This window comes from Somniosus microcephalus, chromosome 5 (genome assembly GCF_052327205.1).
Source record: "Somniosus microcephalus isolate GS21.2 chromosome 5, FLI_Smic_1.0, whole genome shotgun sequence".
In the NCBI taxonomy this organism is placed as follows: domain Eukaryota; kingdom Metazoa; phylum Chordata; class Chondrichthyes; order Squaliformes; family Somniosidae; genus Somniosus; species Somniosus microcephalus.
Window position 1 is genome coordinate 281,870,094 of NC_140991.1, and position 24,682 is coordinate 281,894,775.

The 24,682-nt window shown below is 44.6% G+C and overlaps 1 protein-coding gene across 4 annotated transcripts in view; it reads left to right on the top strand.

The window, feature by feature from the left end:
* Window positions 1-24,682, top strand: part of LOC147117766 (collagen alpha-6(VI) chain-like) — a 235,349-nt gene that overhangs the window by 64,630 nt on the left and 146,037 nt on the right. For all 4 annotated transcript variants that reach the window (XM_085989028.1, XM_085989027.1, XM_085989025.1 and 1 more), the window contains 8 exons: window positions 5,723-5,868; window positions 6,148-6,240; window positions 6,365-6,418; window positions 17,886-17,957; window positions 18,061-18,087; window positions 18,212-18,256; window positions 18,341-18,394; window positions 20,700-20,762. In XM_085989028.1, coding sequence (XP_085845154.1) covers window positions 5,723-5,868; window positions 6,148-6,240; window positions 6,365-6,418; window positions 17,886-17,957; window positions 18,061-18,087; window positions 18,212-18,256; window positions 18,341-18,394; window positions 20,700-20,762 — 554 coding nt within the window. The remainder of the gene's footprint in view (window positions 1-5,722; window positions 5,869-6,147; window positions 6,241-6,364; window positions 6,419-17,885; window positions 17,958-18,060; window positions 18,088-18,211; window positions 18,257-18,340; window positions 18,395-20,699; window positions 20,763-24,682) is intronic.

The window sequence follows — 24,682 nt, forward strand, 5'->3', positions numbered from 1 at the left end:
TACTCTATGTCCCGAAGGTCCCCCCGAGGTGTGAGTGTCTGCGCTGGTGCTGGGTGCGCTTACTTCTGCTGATGCTGCGCCCTCAGAGGTTGGAGCTTCCTCTGAGGAGTCTGGCTGCACAGCCTTGTCCTCCTCCACAGTGAGGACGGGGGCTCTGGATGGTACTGTGCGGGAGTAAAGGAAGGAGTTAGAGATGTAATGCCAAGGTTCTTCTGGTGACTCCCAGCGAGTTGGCATCTGCTGACACCTGCATCCATGCAGCATTGGTCTCAGTGGGAGGCCTCTTCCTCCCTGACCTAGGGAAGAAGACCTCCCTGTGGGCCCTAACCCCATCCAATAATGCCTGCAGTGAAGCCTCGTCGAATTTGAAGGCAACTCGGCCTCTGCCGCTGGCAGCAGCTGGTGCAGGCTCCTCTGCCATTGTGCAAGAGTGGTTGAGACGCCTGCAGAGGTGGAGAAGCTTGCTGGACACTTTGAAAGCACCACGAACGATGACATCATAGTGTGGGGATTTCTGACTCGAATTGGACAATTAGCAAGGCTTCCCACATGCTGGGAATTAATTGGCCACTTGAGGGAAAATTGCGTGGAGCTGGCTGACACTTTTTTACGTGTGTCAGAAACCCCACATTCGGGGAAATCCGACCATTCCCCACACAAGCCGAAAATCGGGGCCCATGCCTCTGTCTATAAAGCCAAGGATTCCATATGCTTTTTTAACAGCCTTATCAACTTGTCCTACCACCTTCCAAGATTTGTGTATGTATACCCTCAGGTCTCTCTGTTCCTGCACCCCTTTTAAAATTGTACCATTTAGTTTATATTGCCTCTCCTCATTTTTCCTTCCAAAATGCAGTAAATATAAAAAATTCTTGTGATGTATATGTAAAGTTTCCAATAGAAAAAAACAGACCTTGTAAAGTTGTATTAAAGTCTAAATAGCTGCTGTATTTTCATATTTAAAGCAGCTAGTGCAGGATAAATTATTTTTGGCATGAAAGGGAGGAGTACATTAGATTCCAAAATGCATTCAAATCCCATCCAGAAATGAATCTTGTGTCTTACTCGTCATATTTTCTTTAGAGACTTCTAAATCAGCTACTGCGCAAACAAGGCAGCTGAGATTTTCTATTGGCTCCCCGGTGTGACTTCAGTCGTCAGGGGTGGAAAATTAGATGGAGAGCTGTTCCACCAGTTCCCTGTCTTATCTAAGACATCCATGGCACCCCCAGTTCTGATGATGTCCATTTGAAAGCCTCCAAACTTCTGAAATACATCTATGATCACAAGAACTCTCTGCAAAACGTTTGCAAGAGGGAACTGAGAAAGCAGGTGTAAGCAGTGAGTCTTTATTCCTATCAGGCAATCAGAACTTTAAACATTCCCATGAAGTGCCATTCGTCTTGCCTCCATTTCACTGAGGAGTTTCCTGAGCCCCAAGAAACCCGTGCTGGAGGCATTAAATTCAAGTCCCTGTTGAAATCTCTTTAAATGCGCCTCATTAGCATGTGATAATGATCAACCTGTATGTGATAATGATCGACCCGCCTCTGGCGCGTGGGTTACTTACACGCAGCCAAATGCACCTCCATTAAAACTGGAAGTGGGCGAGTTGGAGTCAGATGTGAGGATTTTAAAATTTTTACCTTCCCAACCCACCCGTCCTTGTGGATTAAAATTCACCCCCATGACCTAGAACTGTGCCGGAATGGATAGGCGCAAGGCCCACAAGATATTGGGCCGTGGACTCATATGCCTCAGACCGGCAAGCTGCGCACACCTGTTGGGTGACTCCAGACAGCTCGCCATTGAAGAACATTGAATTTGGAGCCGCTGCATTGCCAGCAGGTCAGGTAGACTTTGGGAGAAGGGGCAATCGAGAGCTAGGATGACCGGGAAAGGGCGATGGAGAGAGTGGGATGACTGGGAGGGGGACGGTTGGGAAAAGGGGTGGGTAGAGGAGGCGATCAGGAGGGGTGCGAGCTGTGGCCGGCAGCGGCCCATCAGTTTAATGTGCAGCCATGAGGAGCACTCTTCCACCTCCTGTCTCCACATTCACGTAAGTCATTAAAAAAATACCTTTCTGATGGTAGCCTGCAGTGTCGCTGGTTAGGCTGCATGTAGACTTGGTTTTCCTGAATGTAGTACTTTCCTGAAGGGTTCAGGGGTGGGAAGAGAATTAATTGCTGGAGCTGCTCTAGCTATGATCGGATAGTTTAGAGTGGCGCCACTGAGCTGGATAATGAAGGACAGGCATTGGAGAAGGATGGTGTGGTTGACGGTGTGAAAGGCTGCAGAGAGGTGGAGGACGAGTAGGGAAAATACACTGTGGTCACAGTCATAAAGGATGTAATTCTTTGATTCAGGCCATTTTAGTGTTTTGGCAGGGATGGCAACCTGATTGGAGAGATTCAAACATGAACTTGCAGGAACGATGGGCATGGATTTTGGAGCGGAAAGGGAGGTTGGAGATAGGCAGCAATTTGCAAGGACAGAGCAGTTAAAGATTTGTTTTTTTGAGGAAGTGTGGTGGCAGCGGTTTTGAAAGGGAGGGGAAACAGTATCTGAGGAGAGGGAACCAATTGTAATGTCAGCTAGCGGGGGGCCAGGAAAGGAAGTTAGTTGGTCAGCAGTTCAGTGAGAATGGGGCCAATTGAGCAAGAGAAGGATCTCATGGACAAGGTGAACTCAGAGAAAATGCTTCAAACTATTTTGGTTGGGGTGGGGGCAAAGGGAGAGGCTAGAAGCTGCATTATCCCTATTATAAGCAGGCACATTGCAGGAAAAAAAATAACTGATCATGAGACAGTTTATATTGTGAAATGGCTAGATGAATTCCATTTTCTGCTTTTTTGGTGAATAGTTTGTTCTTTGTCATAGAAACATAGAAACATAGAAGATAGGAGCAGGAGTAGGCCATTCGGTCCCTTGAGCCTGCTCCGCCATTCAATACGATCATGGCTGATCATCCACATTCAGTACCCTGTCCCTGCTTTCTCCCCATATCCCTTGATCCCTTTAGCCTTAAGAAATATATCCAACTCCTTCTTGAATATATTTAATGAATTGGCCTCTACTGCCTTCTGTGGTAGGGAATTCCACAGGTTCACCACTCTGGGTGAAGAAATTCCTCCTAATTTCTGTCCTAAATGGCTTACCCCTTATCCTTAGACTGTGACCCCTGGTTCTGGACTCCCCGACCATCGGGAACATCCCTCCTGCATCTAGTCTGTCCAGTCCTGTCAGAATTTTATGTTTTTAATGAGATCCCCTCTCATTCTTCTAAACTCCAGCGAGTATAAGCCCAATCGACCCAATCTCTCCTCATACGTCATTCCTGCCATCCCAGGTATCAGCCTGGTGAATCTTCGCTGAACTCCCTCCATGGCAAGAACATCCTTCCTCAGATAAGGCGACCAAAACTGCACACAATACTCAAGATGTGGTCTCACCAAGGCCCTGTACAACTGCAGCAAGACATCCTTGTTCCTGTACTCAAACCCTCTCGCTACAAAGGCCAACATACCATTTGCCTTCTTAACCGCCTGCTGCACCTGCATGCTTACCTTCAGCGACTGGTGCACAAGGACACGCAGGTCTCATTGCACATCCCCTTCTCCCAATCTATTGACATTCAGATAATAATCTGCCTTCCTGTTTTTGACACCAAAGTGGATAACCTCGCATTTATCCACATTATATTGCATCTGCCATGCTTCTGCCCAATCACCCAACCTGTCCAAATCATCCTGGAGTTTCTTGGCATCATCCTCACAGCACACACGCCCACCCAGCTTTGTGTCGTCTGCAAACTTGGAGATATTACATCTAGTTCCCTTGTCTAGATCATTAATATATATTGTGAATAGCTGGTGTCCAAGGACCGATCCCTGCAGTACCCCACTAGTCACTGCCTGCCACTCGGAAAAAGACCCGTTTATTCCAACTCTTTGCTTTCTGTCTGCCAACCAGTTCTCTATCCAAGTCAATACCTTGCCCCCAATCCCATGTGCCTTAACTTTACACGCTAATCTCTTATGTGGGACCTTATCGAAAGCCTTCTGAAAGTCCAAATACACCACATCCACTGGTTCTCCCTTACCTATTTAAAGTTACATCCTCAAAAAATTCCAGTAGATTAGTCAAGCACGATTTACCTTTTGTAAATCCATGTTGACTTTGTCCGATCCTGTCACTGTTTTCCAAGTGCTCTGCTATTACATCTTTTATAATGGACTCTAGCATTTTCCCCACTACCAATGTCAGGCTTACCGGTCTGTAATTCCCCGTTTTCTCTCTACCACCTTTTTTGAATAGTGTGGTAACATTAGCTACCCTCCAATCCATGGGTACTGTTCCAGATTCCATCGAATGTTGGAAGATGATCAGCAATGCATCTACTATTTCTAGGACCACTTCCTTAAGTACCCTAGGATGTAGATTATCAGGCCCTGGGGATTTATCGGCCTTCAATCCCGTCAATTTCCCTAACACCATTTCCCTACAAATACTGATTTCTTTCAGTTCCTCCCTTTCATCAGATCCTATGTTCCCCGACATCTCTGGGAGGTTATTTGTGTCCTCCTTTGTGAAGACAGAACCAAAATATGTATTTAATTGGTCAGCCATTTCTTTGTTCCCCATTATAAATTCCCGTGATTCTGACTGCAAGGGACCTACGCTTGACTTCACCAATCTTTTTCTCTTCACATACCTATAAAAGCTTTTACAGTCAGTTTTTATGTTCCCTGCAAGCTTACTCTCATATTCTATTTTCCCCTTCTTAATTAATCCCTTTGTCCTCCTTTGTTAAATCCTAAACTGCTCCTAATCCTCAGGTTTACTGCTTTTTCTGGGTAATTTCTATGTCCTCTCATTGGATCTTATGCTATCTCTAATTTCCCTTGTTAGCCACGGTTGAGTCACCTTTTTTGTTTTATTTTTATGCCAAACTGGGATGAACAAATTCTGTAGTTCATCCATGCGGTCTTTGAATGTTTGCCATTGCCTATCCACCGTCAACCCTTTGAGTGACATTCCCCAATCAATCCTACCCAACTCGCGCCTCAGACCATCGTAGATTCCTTTATTTAAATTCAGGACCCTAGTCTCTGAGTCAACTACTTCACTCTCCATCTTAATGAAGAATTGTATCATATTATGATCGCTCTGACCCAAGGGGCCTCGTACAACAAGTTTGCTAATTAATCCTTTCTCATTACATAATACCCAGTCTAAGATGGCCTGATCTCCAGTTGGTTCCTCGACATATTGGTCCAGGAAACCATCCTGTAAACATTCCAGGAATTCCTCCTCCACAGCATTGTTACTAATTTGGTTAGCCCAATCTATATGTAGATTAAAGTCACCCATTATGGCCGTTGTGCCCTTATTGCACGCTTCTCTAATTTCCCTTTTAATGCCATCCCCAACCTCCGCATTACTGTTTGGAGGTCCATATACCACTCCCACTAACGTTTTCTCCCACTCTGCCAGAAAGATTGCTCATTTTCATTCATCTGTCTCAGAAGATTTTAATTTTATTATTCCTTCATTTCTATTCATGGCAACTGCTACACTGTATTTCATAATGTCACTTGATATATATCTGCCTTCCTCGCTGACATTTAACAAAGATGGCCAGCCATCCAGTCAGAATCTTCAATATTACTCAGTTATCTATAGTAATGTGTAATAATAAATGGTCATTTTATAATTACAGGAGTCCATGCACTCATCACTGTGGCTCTGGAAGGTGCTGTGAATGTTGATGAGATTCCTCACATTGAGTTTGGAACTGGATTTGGATACAAACAACAGCTATCAATTGAAATGGAGGATATTGGAAGTGCTTTGCTTAAACAAATAGTAAGTGACCCTGAGAAAAGCAAAACAGGATTGTTCAATATTCTGTTGGTTTCTCTAAGAATATGGAATTTGAAACAAAAATGGCCCATTTATTCAGTGACGGTTTGCTTATTTTATTGGTATTTGATTCTCATATCGATTCATCAAACAGGTAATTTACTCTGAAGAAGAATTTTCTGTTCAGTGACTTAAATACATTTAGCAACTCATTACATAATGAATTTCTTCTGAATTAGCATCATATTAAAAATGATTAACATTAGAATGTTTTGTTTTCAGAGTGCAGTTATGGAAACCAAGTGTTGTAATGTCCTTTGCACGTGCATGGGAGAACCAGGTGTGACTGGTTTGCAAGGAAGCATAGGGCAGAAGGTAAATGAATAATCTATTTGCACTTTTACCAGTTTCTTGATACAAATTACTCATTGGGGTTTAGAAAGTACAGTACTATGCCTTTTATATTAATTACCTAATAGACGTGTTGATGTTATTTCAGGGACGTCCAGGTGTAAAGGGACTCCAAGGCTACCCAGGAGAAGACGGAGGACCAGTAAGTTGGTACTTTTAACAGATTCTTGTAGAAAATTGACACCCGCCCTCTTTTACGTGATGTGAAGTGCAGCTGCTTCTCTTTGTTTCTGAGCTCAGTGGCATTTACCAGGTGGCAGACGAAAGAGAGCTTTGACTCACACACAGGTACACAGAAGAGAAGCCAATGCAGGGACCTCACATCACTGGATAGCTTAAATACTTACTTCCTGAAACTGTGGACTGCTTCAAATTTAGGTTACAGTGGGTTCAATCTTAACTTCTGGGCAGCCGACTAATACAGTGTGCCAGCAGCCAGCCCGTTCTGGCACCGGCCTTATTTAAATACAACAGGCGAACTGCAGGCACCAAATGGGCGACCGGATGCAGCTCGCCAGATACAGGCCTGTCAATATCTGCAGCTTTGTGGCTGCTGACACAGCAGCATAGTCAGTCCAGGGTGGGAAGGTGTCACGATCATGGAGGAGGGAGGAGCCCGGTGCGGCAGAGCCCCAGATTATTTTCGTAATGTTTCTCCTGGCTGAAAAAAATAATTTAAAACTTACTTCCTAAGGCGACTTCAGCTCTATCATCTGTGAAACAACAGTGGTGGGTAAAGTTTTAGAAAAAATAATCAAGGAAAAAATTAACGGGCACTTGGAGAGGTTTAAGCTAATTAAGGAGAGCCAACACAGATTTGTAAAAGGCAGATCGTGTTTGACTAATCTAATTGAATTTTTTGATGAAGTAACAGAGAGGATTTATGAAGGGAATGCAATGGATGTTGTCTACATGGATTTTTGGAAGATGTTTGACAAAGTACCACATAGAAGGCTGGGTAATAAAATTGAGGCTCATGGAATAGGTGGGTCAGTGGCAGCTTGGATAAGGAATTGGCTTAAGGACAGAAAACAGTGAGTTGTGGTAAATGGCTGTTTTTCAGACTGGAGGATGGTAGACAGCGGTGTTCCCCAAGGGTCAGTGCTGGGGCCACTGCTTTTTTTGATATATAAATGATCTGGATATTGGAATACAGAGTAGAATTTCTAAATTTGCCGATGACATCAAACTTGGGGTGTGGCAAACAGTGAAGATGATACCAATCGACTGCAACAGGACATAGAAAGGCTAGCAGAATGGACAGACAAGTGGCAGATGGAATTTAATACAGAGAAGTGTGAGGTGTTGCATTTTGACAGAAGGAACAGGGAGAGGCAATATACATTTAATGGCACAGTTTTAAAGAGTGTGCAGGGACAGAGGGATCTAGAAGTTAATGTGCATAGGTCCCTGAAGGTGGCAGGACCTATTGAGAGAGATTGGTTAACAAAGCATATGGGATCTTGGGCTTCATAAATAGAGGTATTGAGTACAAAAGTAGAGAAGTTATGCTGAACCTTTATAAAGTGCTGGTTAGGCCACAACTGGAGTATTGCATCCAGTTCTGGTCACCACACTTTAGGAAGGATGTGAAGGCCCTTGAGAGGGTGCAGAGGAGATTTACCAGAATGGTTCCGGGGATGGGGGATCTTAGCTACAAGGACAAGTTGGAGAAGCTGGATTTGTTTTCATTAGAGCAACGAAGGTTGAAGGGTGATTTGATAGAGGTGTACAAGATTATGACGGGTTTGGATAGGCTAGACGGGGAAAAGCTGTTCCCACTAGTTGATGGTACAAGGACTAGGGGACACAGATTTAAGGTTTTGGGCAAGAGATGCAGGGGGGATGTGAGGAAAAACTTTTTTACACAGCGAATGGTGAGGACCTGGAATTCGCTGCCAATGGAAGTGGTGGAAGCGGAGACACTCAATGTTTTCAAGGGGAGACTGGATAGGCACTTGAGGGAAATAAACTTGCAGGGCTACGGGGATAGAGTGGGGGAATGGGACTGACTGGATTGCTCTACAGAGAGCCGGCACGGACTCGATGGGCCAAATGGACTCCTTCTGTGCCCTATGACTCAATGAAACTGGTCGGAGAGTGCACGCGCAACCAGTTTTTCCTAAAACAGTAACTGGGGTTCTTTGTACATCATAGGACTCCGACTTGCATATTACGTACAAGGGACCTACCGCCTCAATAGGCAGGCACTTAGATTGCCCAGTGGTCGGCCCCTCTGAAAGTGGCTGCGGGCTGATCGTTGGCAATAAAGAGTAGGTAAGTTTATTTGAGGTCACCAACGCAGATTAAAATCAATTCCCGTTTCTCCAAACCCTAGTTCACAAAGCACTGATAAAATTCCTTTACAAAAGCGGACTTAAAAGGGGTGAAATTAGTCTTGGACGGTAGCGAAAAATGGGTGATAGCACATCAGACACTAGTTATACTGCCTGCCCAAATTTCCTTTAATTCAATGGAAAGGAAAAGGGGTGGTTGTAGTGTGGGCAGCTGATCAATCAGCGCCCATTTTCTGCCCCCGCCAAAGTTAAAAGACTCTAGATTGAATTTGCAGATTAGTTTGGTGTCTCTGATGAAATTTACACAGGGTTCTTGAGAGTTGAAATTGCTGTTAAAGAGCGAGCCCATACCATCAATGTCCTATATAATCAAATAGCTGTAAAGACTTAAACAAACATTTCTTTGTATTATTATGTCTGTTTTAAAAAATATATATATTTAGTTATAACAGTAAATCCTGGTAGTATTGAGGGGACCAACTTGGAGGAGTTAATTATCTTGATATTGCAGGGGTGGTAACTTCTTCTACTGGGGATGATTCATACCACCTACACCTAGCAGCTCTTGATTTTTGTATATGTAGACAATGCTACGACATCAGGGAGATTGTTACAATATTGCCTAAGTTTGCATTTCTCTCCCACTAGGTACAAATAACAAACAGCAGGAGATAGTTGTTAATGTATTCTAGACCAGCCAGGAGACAAAGGGCCTAAATATCTTATGCTGTAACAATATCTATAATGCAAAGAAAATATATTAGGAAAGTGAGATGATAAAAGATTTAGCTCACTCCTTCGGTCTGTATTATAGTCGACTGCTGATTGTTATAATTTTTTGTGCTAAAAGAAATTGAATTATCCAATAATTTGAATTAAACAATATACATAACGCAGGAAAGTGGGAATTAGTGTACAATTTTTTTTTAATTATCAGATAATTTGGATTAAGCAACCTTGAATTACAAGCAGTAGACTATACACAAAATCTGTGACCCAGTTTGGAAAGTTTGCATTATCACTGCTTTGAATCCATTTATCATAAAACTGTATAAATTATCTTTTTAACATATACAAAGTATATTTACATCAGAACCAGAATGTGACCACTGACTGAATTATTCTGAAATGAAAACAGGTTTATGTGCATAATACAATTGACTCTTTGACCCCACTAATGTAACCCAGCTGCTTTTTGGCTGTACTGGCATTGAGTCATGAAATGCTGAAATCCAGTTGTTGCTGGTCAGTGGAGTGCTAGAAACAGACTTTCAAAAACATTAATGATACGCTCTGTGTACTGTAGCATGATTTTCTTCAATGCGGTTTTTATATTTTTTTATCTTAGTTTATGTTAAGTCAAGTGTCTGGGACAAATGATGACTCAATATCCTTCATGCTATTAATTGTATCCTCTTGTATGACTAGTGCCTTACCATGATGAAAATATCCTTTTAACTGTTTCTTGTGGGCTCAGCTTGCTCCAATCTCTACCATTTGGTTGAATGCAACTGCATTTACTTTTCCTCTTGACCCCAAACTATCTCTAAATGTCTGCTCTGCAATAGTCAAACGCAGCTGAAAATGTGGATTCCATAACTGAAGTCATTTTCTTTTAATATTCGTTCCTGGGAGGTGGGCATCGCTGGCAAGACCAGCATTTATTGTGCATCCATAATTGCCCTTGAGAAAGTGGTGGTGAGCCGCCTTGTTGAACCCCTGCAGTCCGTGTGGTGAAGGTACTCCCATGGTGCTGTTAGGGAGGGAGTTCCAGGATTTTGACTCAACGACTATGAAGAAACGGCAATATATTTCCAAGTCAGGATAGTGTGTGACTTGGAGAGGAACTTGGAGGTGATGGTGTTCCCATGCGCCTGCTGCCCTTGTCTTTCTAGGTGGTAGAGGTCGTGGGTTTGGGAGGTGCTGTCAAAGAAGCCTTGGCGAGTTGCTGCAGTGCATCTTGTAGATGATACACACTGCAGCCACGGTACGCTGGAGGTGGAGGGAGTGAATGTTTAATGTGGTGGATGGGGTGCCAATCAAGTGGGTTGCTTTGTCCTGGATGGTGTTGAGCTCCTTGCGTGTTGTTGGAGTTGCTTTCATCCAGACAAGTGGAGAGTGTCCATCACACTCCTGACTTATGCCTTGTAGATGGTGGAAAGGCTTTGGGGGAGTCAGGAGGTGAGACACTTACCACAGAATACCCAGCCTCTGACCTGCTCTTGTAGCCATAGTATTTATGTGGCTGGTTCAGTTAAGTTTCTGGTCAATGGTGACCCCCAGGATGTTAATGTTGGGGGATTTGGCGATGGTAATGCTGTTGAATATCAGGGGGCGGTGGTTAGACACTCTCTTGTTGGAGATAGTCATTGCCTGGCACTTGTGTGGCGCGAATGTTGATTGCCACTTATCAGCCTAAGTCCGAATGTCGTCCAGGTCTTGCTGCATGCAGGCATAGACTGCTTCATTATCTAAGGAGTTGCAAATGGAACTGAACACTATGCAATCATCAGCAAACAACCCCACTTCTGATGTTATGATGGAGGGAAGGTCATTGATAAAGCAGCTGAAGATGGTTGGGCCTAGGACACTGCCCTGAGGAACACCTGCAGTGAAGTCCTGCGGCTGAGATGATTGGCCTCCAACAACCACAACCATCTTCCTTTGTGTTAGGTATGACTCCAGTCAGTGGAGAGTTTCCCCCCCGATTCCCATTGACTTCAATTTTACTAGGGCTGCTTGATGCCACACTCGGTCAAATGTTGCCTTGATGTCAAAGGCAGTCACTCTTGCCTCACCTCTGGAATTCAGCTCTTTTGCCCATGTTTGGATCAAGGCTGTAATGCGGCCTGGAGCCGAGTGGTCCTGGCAGAACCCAAAGTGAGCATCGGCGAGCAGGACACTGGTGAGTAAATGTCGCTTGTTAGAACTGTCGACAACACCTGCCATCACTTTGCTGATGATTAAGAGTAAACTGCTGGGGCGGTAATTGGCCGGATTGGATTTGGCTTTGACATCGGTCCAAGGGTGCAACCTAAGTGAATCTTGCATTAACAAGGGCATCCCTGGCAGCAATGTGAGCAGCTGATGCTGCATTGCCCTCATTACCCTCCTTCTCCTCGGAATTGTCCACAGACCATGTGCGCTTTGTGCCTTGTTCCTCTTGCAGGTCCAAACCTCGCTGCTGTGCAATGTTGTGCAGAGCACAACACACCACAACCATTCTGGACACCCTGGCTGGTGGTGGCTTGTTTGGTCACACATATGGTGGTCATATGTCATTAATTGTAGCCTTGTTGGGCATCATTGATTGGGTTTCTGACGGGTGTCATCAGCCAAGTTTGAAGTGGGTATTCTAGCAGCCACCTATTAAGTCCGCTTGCAGGTCCAAAGATGTCAGAGATGTTAGACTGCTGCAGGAGGAAACCATCATGGTAACTCCCTGGGAATCTTGTGCATACCTGCAGAAATATCTTTTTGTGGTTGCACACCAGCTGCACATTGATGGAGTGGAAGCCCTTGCAGTTTACGAATACGCCTGGTTGATCTGGGGGTGCACGGATTGCCATGTGTGTGCAGTCTATGACGCTCTGCACCTATGGGAAGCCAGCCAGAGATACAAACCCGAGTGCCTGCTCATTCTGGCGAGCATCATCACTACCGAAGTTCACATAATTGCCGGCCCTGGCAAACAACCCCTCAGTCATCTGTCTTATGCATTTGTGGGCCGTCGACTTGGAGATAATGGATACGTCTCCAGTAGAGCCCTGGAAGGATCCAGAGGCAAAAAACTTGAGGGCGATGGTCACTTTGACAGCCACTGGTAACGCATGGCCACCAGGTCCAGCACGGAGCAGGTCTTCTTCTAGGAGGCTGCAGATGTCGGCCACCACCTGAAGCGGCAACCTGAGCCTCATGAAGCACTTCTGTTCTGATATGTCAAAGAAAGTCGGCCTCTGCCTGTACACGCTGTGTCGCGGGGAGTGCCTCCTGCAATCTGCAACCCTCTGCTGCTCCCATCCTTGATGCCCAGTAACAGGTTTCTCAGCAGCAGACTGCTGCTGCTGCTGGTGGTCATATTGTTTCTCATCCGAGGTCCAATCTAAGGCAGCCAAGGCATCACCCATCCTAATGTGATTCAGAAAGCCTCCAAAGTGTAGAAAGTAAACTCTCAGCAAATGTACTGTGTGAACAAACCCTTTCCCACTAGTAGTTAAGAAAGCAGTTGAGTATTGAGTATTTATTGCAGTATGTCCATGAGTTTTAATTAGCCCCCTGAATTGCCATTATGTTGTCGCCATGCTTTCAATGGTGAGTTTCAGGAAGTCTGGGAAACCCATGGATGCAACGTTAAATTTAAAACTATGTTTATGTTAATAGATAACCCGCCTCTCCCGAGCAGGTTTCGTGCAATCAACATAACGCGCTTGAGTTAACTGCGGAAGTCAGCCCATTGCGCTCATATTTTTGCTGGTTTTAACCCTCACCCGCACCCAAACCCACACGCTCCTCCAGGTTAAAATTCCATCCCCCATCCTTCTCATGTGGTGTCTGTAACTGGACTAAAATCAGTTCAAATATTTATTCTGCAGTGTGCAAAAGTATTCAGTACTGGAACGAGACAGAAAAGCTGGGTTGGAAAAGGGTTGGGGAAAAAGAAAAGAAGCAAGCAAAGTTAGGGAGAAAGGCGAGTACCAAATTGAATACATAAGGAGACAGAGAAGGAAGGAAAGAAAACTGAAAGATGTTCATCGACTACAAAAGGAGCTAGCACTGAACTTCTCATTTATATACCATAATAATAATAATAATAACTACAATTGGCAAACAGGCATGGAGGGCATGTAGATCCCACTCAGTTTAAAGGCATTCCAATGGGATCAAAATTGGGTGTGTTCTACAAAAGGCACATAATCCGCTCTGCCAGATTACCACCCAGGCGGTGCACCTGTTTCCGTTACAAGACCTTATCAGCTGAGAATTCAGAGTTGCTTGTTCCTGTGCTCCTACGGAAATCAGTTTACGAGACAAGTGGGGTGAATTTCCTTGAGGCTTCTGCGGCTCTGCCGTGGTAATTTGCATGAACTCCTTTTACACACGTAATTGGGTTTCCACCAAAGTTGCGATGGGTGAGCAGGAGAAGCCCTGAGGAAAATCTTTCATGAAACATTCTGGAGAGAAATGCAGAGAGGGTCAGTGATTGTTGGTCCACTGGCAGAGTCCAAGAGAGCAGTGGTATGTGAGGTTGGCGACGTTGGCCTCCAGCGGCATGCTGGGTAGGAAGATTGGTGATACCTGAGAATGGAGCAGTTTGGGTTGCTGCTTGTAAAGAGGCAGCAAAGCAGGCCTCGATGGGTCCTTTGGAGAATGCCAAGAGAGGCACAGAGGGTAGCTGTAGGCTTATCCATGGGGGGGGGGGGGGGGTGTTCAGGCCTTGAACAGCAACAGGAGAGTAGGAAGGTAGCAGAGTAGTAATGGATTGGGGTAGTGATTGGGGGGTGTACAAAATACCCAAGAGGGGAGAAAGGTGGCATGGCAGCAACAGGACAGAGACGAGACAGGAGAGAAGTGCTCGTGAGTGGCCAGGGGGAAAAAAAAGGAGGTGCAGGTAATGAGCTTGGGTCCAGAGCAGCAGCCAAAATGAGCATGCAAATGGACACTGAGGGAATTTGGGTTACACAGAATGGCACAGATTAGAAGAGACATATCTTGGTCCTAAACAGGACTTCCCCCTTACTCCAGGTGCCTTGTACTGAATGGATCAAAAAGTTGTTACACTTGGTACATTCTACCTCAATGGTACAATAAAATGTTAAATTATCTAATTAATCAACTGTCAGCTGCAGTTGCAAAACTTCATTGGATCAACAACCTCACCAAACGTTAAATCACTCCACAAAGGAAAGCTCACAAATTCAGCAGAAGTTTTCTTTTTTTAATTGAATTTCCCTCAGCAGACTCTGGGGATAAAAGCAGCTCAATGGATGTTTAGATCTCAGTCAGTGTTTAGTGCTCTCTCAGTCGGTGGGCTGCTCTCATAGTTAGTGTGTATATAGACTACACTAATGTTTAGCAATAAAATCCAAATATTGAAAGAAATGTATCACTTTCAACAACAACTTGTGCACTTATAGGGTCTTTAACATAAATAAATTTCCCACGGCATTTCACAAATAGGCTTAAGGAAATGGACACTGAACTAGAAAAGGGGAGATTAGGATAGCTGACTGAAAGCTTGGTTGAAGAAATGAGTTTTAGGAAAGTTTTTAAAGGTGGAGAGGCTGAGGCATTTTAGAGGGAGTTCCAGAGAGTAGGGTTGAAGTGGCTATAGGCTCTGCACCAGTAGCAGAGCCAAGCGGCAGGAGAATACAAGAGGATGGAGTCAGGAATTGAGTGTTTGGAAGGGAGACAGGGGTGGATGAGATGAGGTGGTTTGAAGTCATGGAGGAATTTATTGAGAATGAGGATTTTATATTCAGTGCACTTGGGGATTGGGAGTAAATGTAAACCAGTGAGGACTGCGGTGATGGACAAGCAGGACTTAATATGGGACAAGAACCAGCAGCGGAGTTTGGACAAGTTGGAATTTATGGAGGGTGGAGAATGGGAGGCCAGGAGAGTATTGGAATCATGTGGTTCAGAGGAACAAATCTACTGTCTGCCTTACTAGATTGTGCTTTCAAAAATCCAGTTTAATATGTGTGGGCAAGTGTGTTTGTGTTAGAACTTGTTTTGTCTGAATTATTTACATTCTATTAATGTCTCATTAACCAGATCATGACTCAGAGGCAAACCATATCCACAGCTGAGTGACCTTTATTCCCTTCATTATAATAGGCAGGGTTTTAAAAAGAAATTCCAGGAAAGCTTTGCTTGTTGATGAATGCTTAAATGCACCATCTGATGTGGTACTGAAACCAGGAAGGTCCTAAGAAAGAATGATTTACCTTTCATGACCTTAGGATGTCCAGAAGTGCTTTACAGCCAATTAAGTACTTTTTGAAGTGTAGTCACTATTGTAATGTAGGAAATGCAGCAGCCAAAATTGCACACAGCAAGGTTCCGCAAACAACAATGAAATAAATTTACCAGATAATCTGTTTTTCTTACATGTTGGTTGAGAGATAAATGTTGGCCAGAACACTGGGAGAACTCCCCTGCTCTTCTTCAAATACTGCCATGGACCTTTTATGTCCACCTGAGAGGGAAGACGAGAGTGTTACCACTGAGTCAAAGCTGACACTTGTCCAGGGTTTGAACCTCAGTCTGGACTGAATTATTTAATTTCAGCTGGGGTGGTGGTGGAGCCTATAACTGTCTTCTGTGTCCACAGTCTAGGTAGAGTAAAAAATCTCCTCAGGTTCCAATTCCTGATTGCTAACCAATGACTTCTGCTGAAAAGTGTGCATGTGTGGACATGTGTCAGGTGAGGGTAGGATCAGCCTCAGCTGCGATGTACTGCACAGTTGAATATGCTCACATATGAAGAATGGCCACGTGGTGAGGAACTGGAGGATGTTCCCTAGCCACCGACTCCATTTATCTCCTTGGCAACTGTCTGAGGCTGAACCAGACCATTCACAACCTTGGTGTCATATTTGACACCAAGATGAGCTATCGACCACATATCCGCTTCATCTCCAAGACTGCCTACTTCCTCCTCCGTAACATCGCCCGACTCTACCCCTGCTCATCTGCTGCTGAAAACCTCATCCATGCCTTTGTTACCTCCAGACTTGACTATTCTAATGCTGTCCTGGCCGGTCTCCCATCTTCCACCCTACATAAACTTGAGCTCATCCTAACTCGCACCAAGTCCCGTTCATCTATCACCCCAGTGCTAGCTGATCTACGTTGGCTCGCGGTTCAGCAATGCCTCAATTCTAAAATTCTCTTCCTTGTTTTCAAATCCCTTAATGCCCTCGCTCTGCCTATCTCTGTAACCTCTTCCAGCCCTACAAGCCTTCGAGATCTCTGCGCTCATCCAATTCTGGCCTCTTGTGCATCCCTGATTTTAATTGCTCACCATCGGCGGCTGTGCCTTCAGCTGCCTAGACCCTAAGCTTTGGAATTCCTTCCCTAAACCTTTCCATCTCTCTACCTCTCTCTCCTCCTTTAAGACGCACCTTAAAATCTACCTCTTTGACCAAGCTTTTGTCAACTGTCCTGATATTGCTTTCTGTAGCTTGGTGTCAAATTTTGATTGATAACGCTCTTGAGATGCACCTTGCGACATTTTGCTATATTAAAGGCGCTATTTAAATGCAAGTTGCTGTTGCTGATCTTCCTTTCCCTGATTGCCTACCAGGGGGACTATCCCTGGCTGCAGCCTTCTGCCGCTTGTGTTGCCTCCCGCCCGCCGGCCAGACTGTCAATTCTGCCGCCTGCCGGGCAGGAAACGGTACATGAAAATGAATAATTTGGTCTTGCCGGGTTCTTCGGCCATTTTCGGCCTCCCCAGCACCCTCCCCGTCTATATCTGGGCCGCTATAGCTGATTCTTCAGATTCAGAGCACTCCCAACTCGCATATGGAAATATTCATGTTTGTAGTGAACCAAACTACTGTGCCAATTAGGCTGTTATAAATGACTTGCAAGTATTTGCAAAATGCCAGCCAGTACTGGTGAAGGTGGGATTATGATTTTTATTCTGCCAATGAAAATGACAAATTGAATTGTATCTGAATTGAACAGTACATAAGAACATAGAATTGAATAGTACATAAGAACATAAGAATTAGGAGCAGGAGTAGGCCATACAGCCCCTTGAGCCTGCTCCAGCATTCAATAAGATCATGGCTGATCTTCGACCTCAACTCCACTTTCCCACCCGATCCCCATATCCCTCGTTTCCCCTCGAGTCCAAAAATCAATCTATCTCAGCCTTGAATATACTCAATAACTAAGCATGCACAGCCCTCTGGGGTAGAGAAATCCAAAGATTCGCAACCCTCTGAGTGAAGAAGTTCCTTCTCATCTCAGTCTTAAATGGCCGACCCCTTATCCTGAGACTATGGCCCCTAGTTCTAGACTCTCCAGCCAGGGGGAAACAACCTCTCAGCATCTACCCTGTCAATCCCCCTTACAATCTTATATGTTTCAATGAGACCACCTCTTCTAAACTCCAGAGAGTATAGGCCCAATCTACTCAATGCTGCCAGAAGTTTGAAAATGGAGCTGAGAACACTATCCGTGTATTTTTTTTTTCTTTTTAGTATGATTTTTTTTGGTTGCTAATATAGTCACTGAAACCTTAAGCAACATTGGATTGATATCATGTTCTAGTAAAATAAGGTTTAATTGTTTATTTAGGGGGAGAGAGGCCCATCTGGATATAATGGTACTCAAGGAGATGATGGATGTCCGGGTAACAGAGGTTTCAAGGTAAGAACATGTTCCTAATCTATTGTTCACATCAATGACATTTATCAAAAATACGTAACTTCTTAGTCTGACAGTTTCATAATCAACTACATATATATTTCAGGGAAGAAAAGGTTATCGAGGACAGAAGGTAAATATGGCATAATAAAATTCTTTATTTTTAATTGTTTTGTCCTGTGAAATTTGAATAGTTTCTTCAGCCTGACATTTCTAATTTTACCAGTGTACTAAAACCCAACCTTCTATTGTAACAGGGTAGTGATGGGGACCATGGTATCGATGGAATAATTGGAGAGCAGGTACAAATTTTCTGAACTAGAGTTGCGCAGAAAGACTATTTACAAATACATTACAAGTATTAATACAATATTGTGTTCTTACAGGGAGACTATGGAGTCCCTGGAGCTTCTGGTGAAAAAGGCAATGATGGAAAACTGGTAAAACCTTTCCCGTTATCTTTAAACAGTTATTGTGACCAAGAAATGTGTATCTACTGCTTTGTGCAGAATTGTCCTGTTTCAGTGGCTATAAAAGGAAAAAACTGCAAGTACAGGAAATACACAGTGAACAGAAAAGACAGGATAATGTTTGGGTACAGACCCTAGCCTAAATTTTCCAAGTACGTCCCGGTGCCTACCAGCAGTGAAAATTGGAAAATCGTATACCCGCTGTTGGCACAGATTTGGAAAGTTACCTCCCTCCCCCCCCGTTAACCTGCCTTTTCTTTTTTCAAATGCCGGAGGACCTGCTGTGTATTTGCAGTATTTTCTGTTCTGATTCAGATTTCTATAGGAGATGGTTATTTCTCAATGGATTACACAACATTAATCCCAGTTTATATAACAAAAAAAATGAAAGCAAGAAAACTAGCTGATGGCAATGCAATGAAGAATAATGAAGGAAAATGTGTGAATAATTGTTCAAAATGAAGAGATTATAGAATATTGATGACTAATTTTACCTTGGGCTTGCCAGATGCAAATGGCACCTCATTCCTGCTCCACCGCCATACAGACGCCTGCCTGAATCAGACAAGAGCCTTACTATTGTATGTAAACTGGGATCCTTTGATGTACGTAGGATCCCAGTCCAATTTAAAGATACAACTGCGCAGAATGTGCACTGTACACGCACGCCCAGTTGAACTGGGTGGTGAAAAAGAAGAGGCCCCATTCCCAAAGTTGGAATCTACCCCATAGAAATTTTGGTACAGAGGGAGACCATTGGGTACTTTATCCTTGTGCTTGTGCTAGCTCTACATTGGAGTTACCTATGCTAACCTCAGTTCCCTGTTCTTTCCTCATATCCTTTAATATTTTCACTCTTCATGTGTTCATGTAATTCCCTCTTAAATGCCATGATTGACTGAACTTCAATAGCTAAAGTGATAATTAATTCCATATTCTAATAACCCTTTATGCAAAAAAAATTCTATTTATATAGTGCCTTTCACGACCTCAGGACGTCCCAAAGCACTTTACAGCCAATTAAGTACTTTTGAAGTGTAGTCACTGTTGTAATGTAAGAAACGGGGCAGCAAGGTCCCACAACAGCAATGTGATAATGACCAGATAATCTGTTTTTTTTGTTATGTTGATTGAGGGATAAATACCACTACTTACTTCTAACCACACTGAGAAACTGCTGTTATCTCTTAAGGGCCGATTTTAACCCTTCCGGCCCTGCGAAGACAGGGTGGGCAGGCAGTTAAAATGGCCACAGAAATTTACCCCCTTTGATCCTGTAATTTTAACCTGCGCTTTTAAACAGGTGAGAGGGATACCCGCCGGAATGCAGTGGGGTTCTTCTTTAAATATGCAGATTGGGCTCCAATGACATCATTGGGGTTCGACTGCAATTTTAACCCAAGGCCTGCACGAGAAAGCTGCCATGCCTTTCCCACTAGGCCTACCAAGCGGCAAGTGGAGCCAGACCCAGTGCTCTCTGAGCCCCACAAGGAAACGTCAGGCCTCCCTTGCCTTGGGCTTCCTCCCCAACCCCCGACCGCAATGCCCTCCTGACCCAACAAGTTAGCCGAGTGCCAGGGAACGTTCATTTAGGGCCCTGGCAGCGGCCTCCTGCTGTCCGAAATCCTACTTTTGCCTGCCAGCCATATAATACTTCCTTCCGGGTTAGAGTGGGAGATTGACCTATGCAGATGAGGCCCGGGAGTTAAAATGCTGTAGAGGGCCAGATGATTTGCCATCTACCTCGGCCCCAGGCTGCACAACTCTGGCCAGTGGTTTAAAATCAGGGCTCTACTCTCTGTTTCTTCCCTTTTAACCAGTTTTTAATCCATTTTGCTATCTTTCCCTAATTCCATACCCCTTAATCTAGTTATCTCCTATATGGTATCTTGTCAAAGCCTTTCTGAGTGTTCATATACACCACATCCACTGCATTTCCTCCATCTACCACATCTGTCACCTTCTTAAAAAACTCGGGTTTGTCAAGCAACATCTTCCTGATTACGCACCTGATACTGATTTAGAGAATAGTGGAAGTAATCACTATTTATTTATTCTGTCAAATCCTTTAATAATTTATACTAGATCCATACCATCTCTGCTGCAGTAAAAATACTCTAGTTTTTTTTTAGCGTGTGAATTATATTTTTCATCTGACTGGGGTGCATCATATTCCTGGACAGTGAAACTATTCTTCCCTATAGAATAAATTTCATTTAGATGCTGAGTATTCAATTTATTTCTGATAACTAACGTGGCTTCCCTTAATTTCTAGGGTGGAAAAGGCCAAAGAGGAATGCCAGGTGATCGTGGAGAGGCCAGTTCACGTGGAGATCCTGTAAGTAATCTTTAGAAAAGAGCTAGTATAAACCTAGATGTTCAAAGACTGTATGGAACACTGTTCCTCAAGTCCTGTTTAGACCTGCTAAAGAATGTTGTCTGTGGAATGTAACTGGTTAGGACTGAATAATGTAGGCTGTAATATTAGACTGATGTCCTGGAGCTTTTGCATGGTTAGAATTTTATATCCATTCAATGAATTAAATAAATTGGTAAGAGTGTAAATTACACAGGATCCATTGCAAAGTGTGGGCTTGATGGCTGAGTCGTCTTTCTCATTCCACTCTCTTAATGGTGTTACACTAAGAAACTGAGGAGGACATTGCATTAGAATTTAACAAATGGCACAATTACACAGTTGAATTAAATCTGAATACAAATGCTTTTGCTTTGAACTAATAAGAATGTTAGGACAGTAGCGCTGTGATAATGCAGAAAGCAGCATGTTTTTAAATGACAGTTGGATTGTCACATAAGACTATAATAATCAGATATACATTTACCACAGAAAATGCTGGAAATACTCAGCAGGCCAGGCAGCATCCGTGGAGAGAGAAACAGAGTTAACAGCCGGATGCTGCCTGGCCTGCTGAGTATTTCCAGCATTTTCTGTTGTTATTTCAGATTTCCAGCATCCGCAGTATTTTGCTATTGTATTATACATTTACCACAGTTTAATGACTGAAAAAGCCAACAAAAAAATGGAGTTTGTCCATAGAAGGAAATTAAGAAAACAAACTAAGGGGACGAAATTGGGGGCCTTTGCACCTCCCATTAGCACCCCCGGGGCACAAATGGCATTGCAACCGGGCGCGGCGCTGACATCAACACCCGCCATATTCAGCGGGAGTTTTGCGGCAGCGCTATGGCATTGCGCCCCTATCTCCTTCGCCCGGAGATCGTGACTTCATCGCCATGCGCATCGCTCCAGTAGCGCCCTGGACCTGAAATTGACTTCCGCCCCTTGCAGCAGTGCCAGTCGAAAACACCGACAGCTACAGAAGGTGTGCATCGGGCTGCTGGCCACTTCAGGGGCGATGATTAAGAGCGAGGTGGCCGAGGTAAGTAAAAAAAAAAGTACCTTTCCTGTTCCAGTTTTTTTGTGGGTTCCTGCCTGTGATCGATCAGCCCGGCACTCTGCTCGAGTACCGGGCTGATCGCGGCTGCCTTGGTGGTCCAGGTAGGTTCTTTTAATATTGCAGAGCCTGCAGCAATATCCCTTTCCTTTAAGGGAGGGAAGGAGCCTTTGGACACGGCAGCGCTGCACGGCCCAGTGTGCAGCACTGCTGAAGTCTCCGCCCCACCTGCTGCTGATTGCGCTCCAAGAAGGAAGTGGAGCGCTTCGGTACAGGTAATGAGTTGTATTGCTGTATCACATTGTTTTTTGGTCAGCCACATGCCTGAAATGCATGGAAACCCATCATCATATTTAGGAGTTCTCAAACCTGGAATGATGAAATCCACAGGTAAAGTTCCTGTTTGCTAGAAATAGTTGTAAGAACACATCACCTAACCAAAATTCAGAGAGCTTGGGCACAAATTGGCAAGAGACAGAGGTTAGAGACCTCTAAGCGTAAACAGGGATACTGGTGGAGTTGAACCAGCTCAATTTATCGGCACAGAGCAATAGTAAGTTCTCCGCTGTTGGTCCAGGTTGGTCCTCCATGCCCCTTAGGACACTGTCTTGCAAGTGTACCTAAGGCTGTGTAAAACATATAAACATAGAAGATAGGAGCAGGAGTAGGCCATTCGGCCCCTCGAGCCTGCCCCGCCATTCAATGCAATCATGGCTGATAATCCAAGTTCAGTACCCGGTCCCTGCTTTCTCCCCATACCCCTTGATCCCATTAGCCTTAAGAAATATACAGGAAACTTTGTGATATCCGGCACCGATGGGACCGAGCTATTGCCGTCCCATCAAAACTGCCGGACAAACCAGCGCTAATGTTAAAACATACGGAGCGTTTCAGCTCCGTATCTAGCAACAAACCCTGTTGCTTACAGCTGCTAAACAGTCGGCCGTAGCTTGCAAGCGACTCTGTAGCTAAGCAACAGCTTTAGCTAGACCTTGCAGAGCCTGACTGGTGAAAAAAAAGCAATGAAAAGAAAAAAAACTTACTGAACCGACTCCTGAATTTTGCCAGTGGATCGAGAATTCCGGACAGTTAACCTCCGGATAAACCAAAGTTTCCTGTATCCAACTCCTTCTTGAATATATTTAATGAATTGGCCTCTACTGCCTTCTGTGGTAGAGAATTCCACAGGTTCACCACTCTCTGGGTGAAGAAATTCCTCCTCATTTCTGTCCAAAAAGGCCTACCCCTTATCCTTAGACTGTGACCCCTGGTTCTGGATTCTCCGACCATCGGGAACATCCTCCCTGCATCTAGTGTGTCCAGTCCTGCCAGAATTTTATAAGTTTCAATGAGATCCCCTCTCATTCTTCTAAACTCCAGCGAGTACAAGCCCAATCGACCCAATCTCTCCTCATACGTCATTCCTGCCATCCCAGGTATCAGCCTGGTGAATCTTCGCTGAACTCCTTCCATGGCAAGAATATCCTTCCTCAGATAAGGCGACCAAATCTGCACACAATGGGCCAGAAATTCCAGAACGGGGCTTGCAGCGCGTGCAAGCCCCATATTTGCACTTACCCCGCGCTCCTGCCGATCAGCTTCTGGGACGCCTGAACTTGGAGAAATTGAAAGCACATTCCCGGGCAGCGTATGACGTCACGCCGCCCAGGAGTGCAGCCAGCGCGGACCCAGGAGCGTGCAGTGTAAGTGAGACACGCCCCTTGAGGTCTCAGTTTCACTGGACACGCCCCCAATGTTTCTGTCAAGCTGCTTTGCTTTTTTACATGCAAAGCAGCAGTTTAAATAGGTTTTTGGAAGTTTTTGGTAACTTTTATAAACTTTTTTAAATGTTTACATTATTTTGAGTAATCTGAAGTAGTTTTAAAGAGAATTAAAGCAATTTAAAGACTTTTAAAAGCCCTAAAAGAATTTTTTAAATTCCATTTATTTATTTAGCAATGTCGTCGTCATACGTGTCTTCACACTGTTCCCTTTGGGGAACTGTATGAAGTGGTGGAAGGATTTATGGCCGTGATTAACGCTCATTCCGTGACCGTAACCATCTTTGAACCAGCCATTAGGGCGGTTAGTCCTATGGCGGGAGGGTTTTACGGGCTCCCACAAGCTATACAAGGAGGGGGGGCCACCCACACCCACGGACGCAAATATCCCACTGGATGTCAACCCAGAATTTAGAGCCGGAGCTCCGACTCCACTTGCTGGAGCGGGGTTCGAAACCCTACCCTGATCTGGCCCAGCGGCGGGGATCCTACCGCTATGACAAACGCCCAATCCGATTAGCTACGTGAAATGGCAGCATAGGGCTCCAGTCACGGGGAGGGAAAAGGCGCAGGAAACGTATGGGTGTCACCTTTTGTGCGGAGTGGGCCTTTTGCGTAGCAGTAAGCATCCCTGCCGTTGGGCCAGAAGGAGTAGGGTTTTGAACCCCACTCCAGACAGTCCCGGCAAGTGGAGTCGGAGCTCCAACTTTAAATTCTGGGTGGACATCCAGCGGGATACTTGCGTCCGTGGGTGTTGGTGGCCCCCGCCCCCCCCCCTCAGATGGGTTGTGGGAGCCCGTAAAACCCTCCCGCCATAGGACTAACCACCCTAATGGCTGGTTCAAAGATGGTTACGGTCACGGAATGAGCGTTAATCACGGCCATAAATCCTTCCACCACTTCATACAGTTCCCCAAAGGGAACAGTGTGAGGATACGTGCGATGATGACCTCTTGCGCAATGCACCTCCTTGGACCCTCAGTCGCAGATGCGAGGGGGCAAGTCGTGCAAGTGTTAAATTTTTTATTTTATTGACGTAAAATGTTGGCCCAATAATTCCC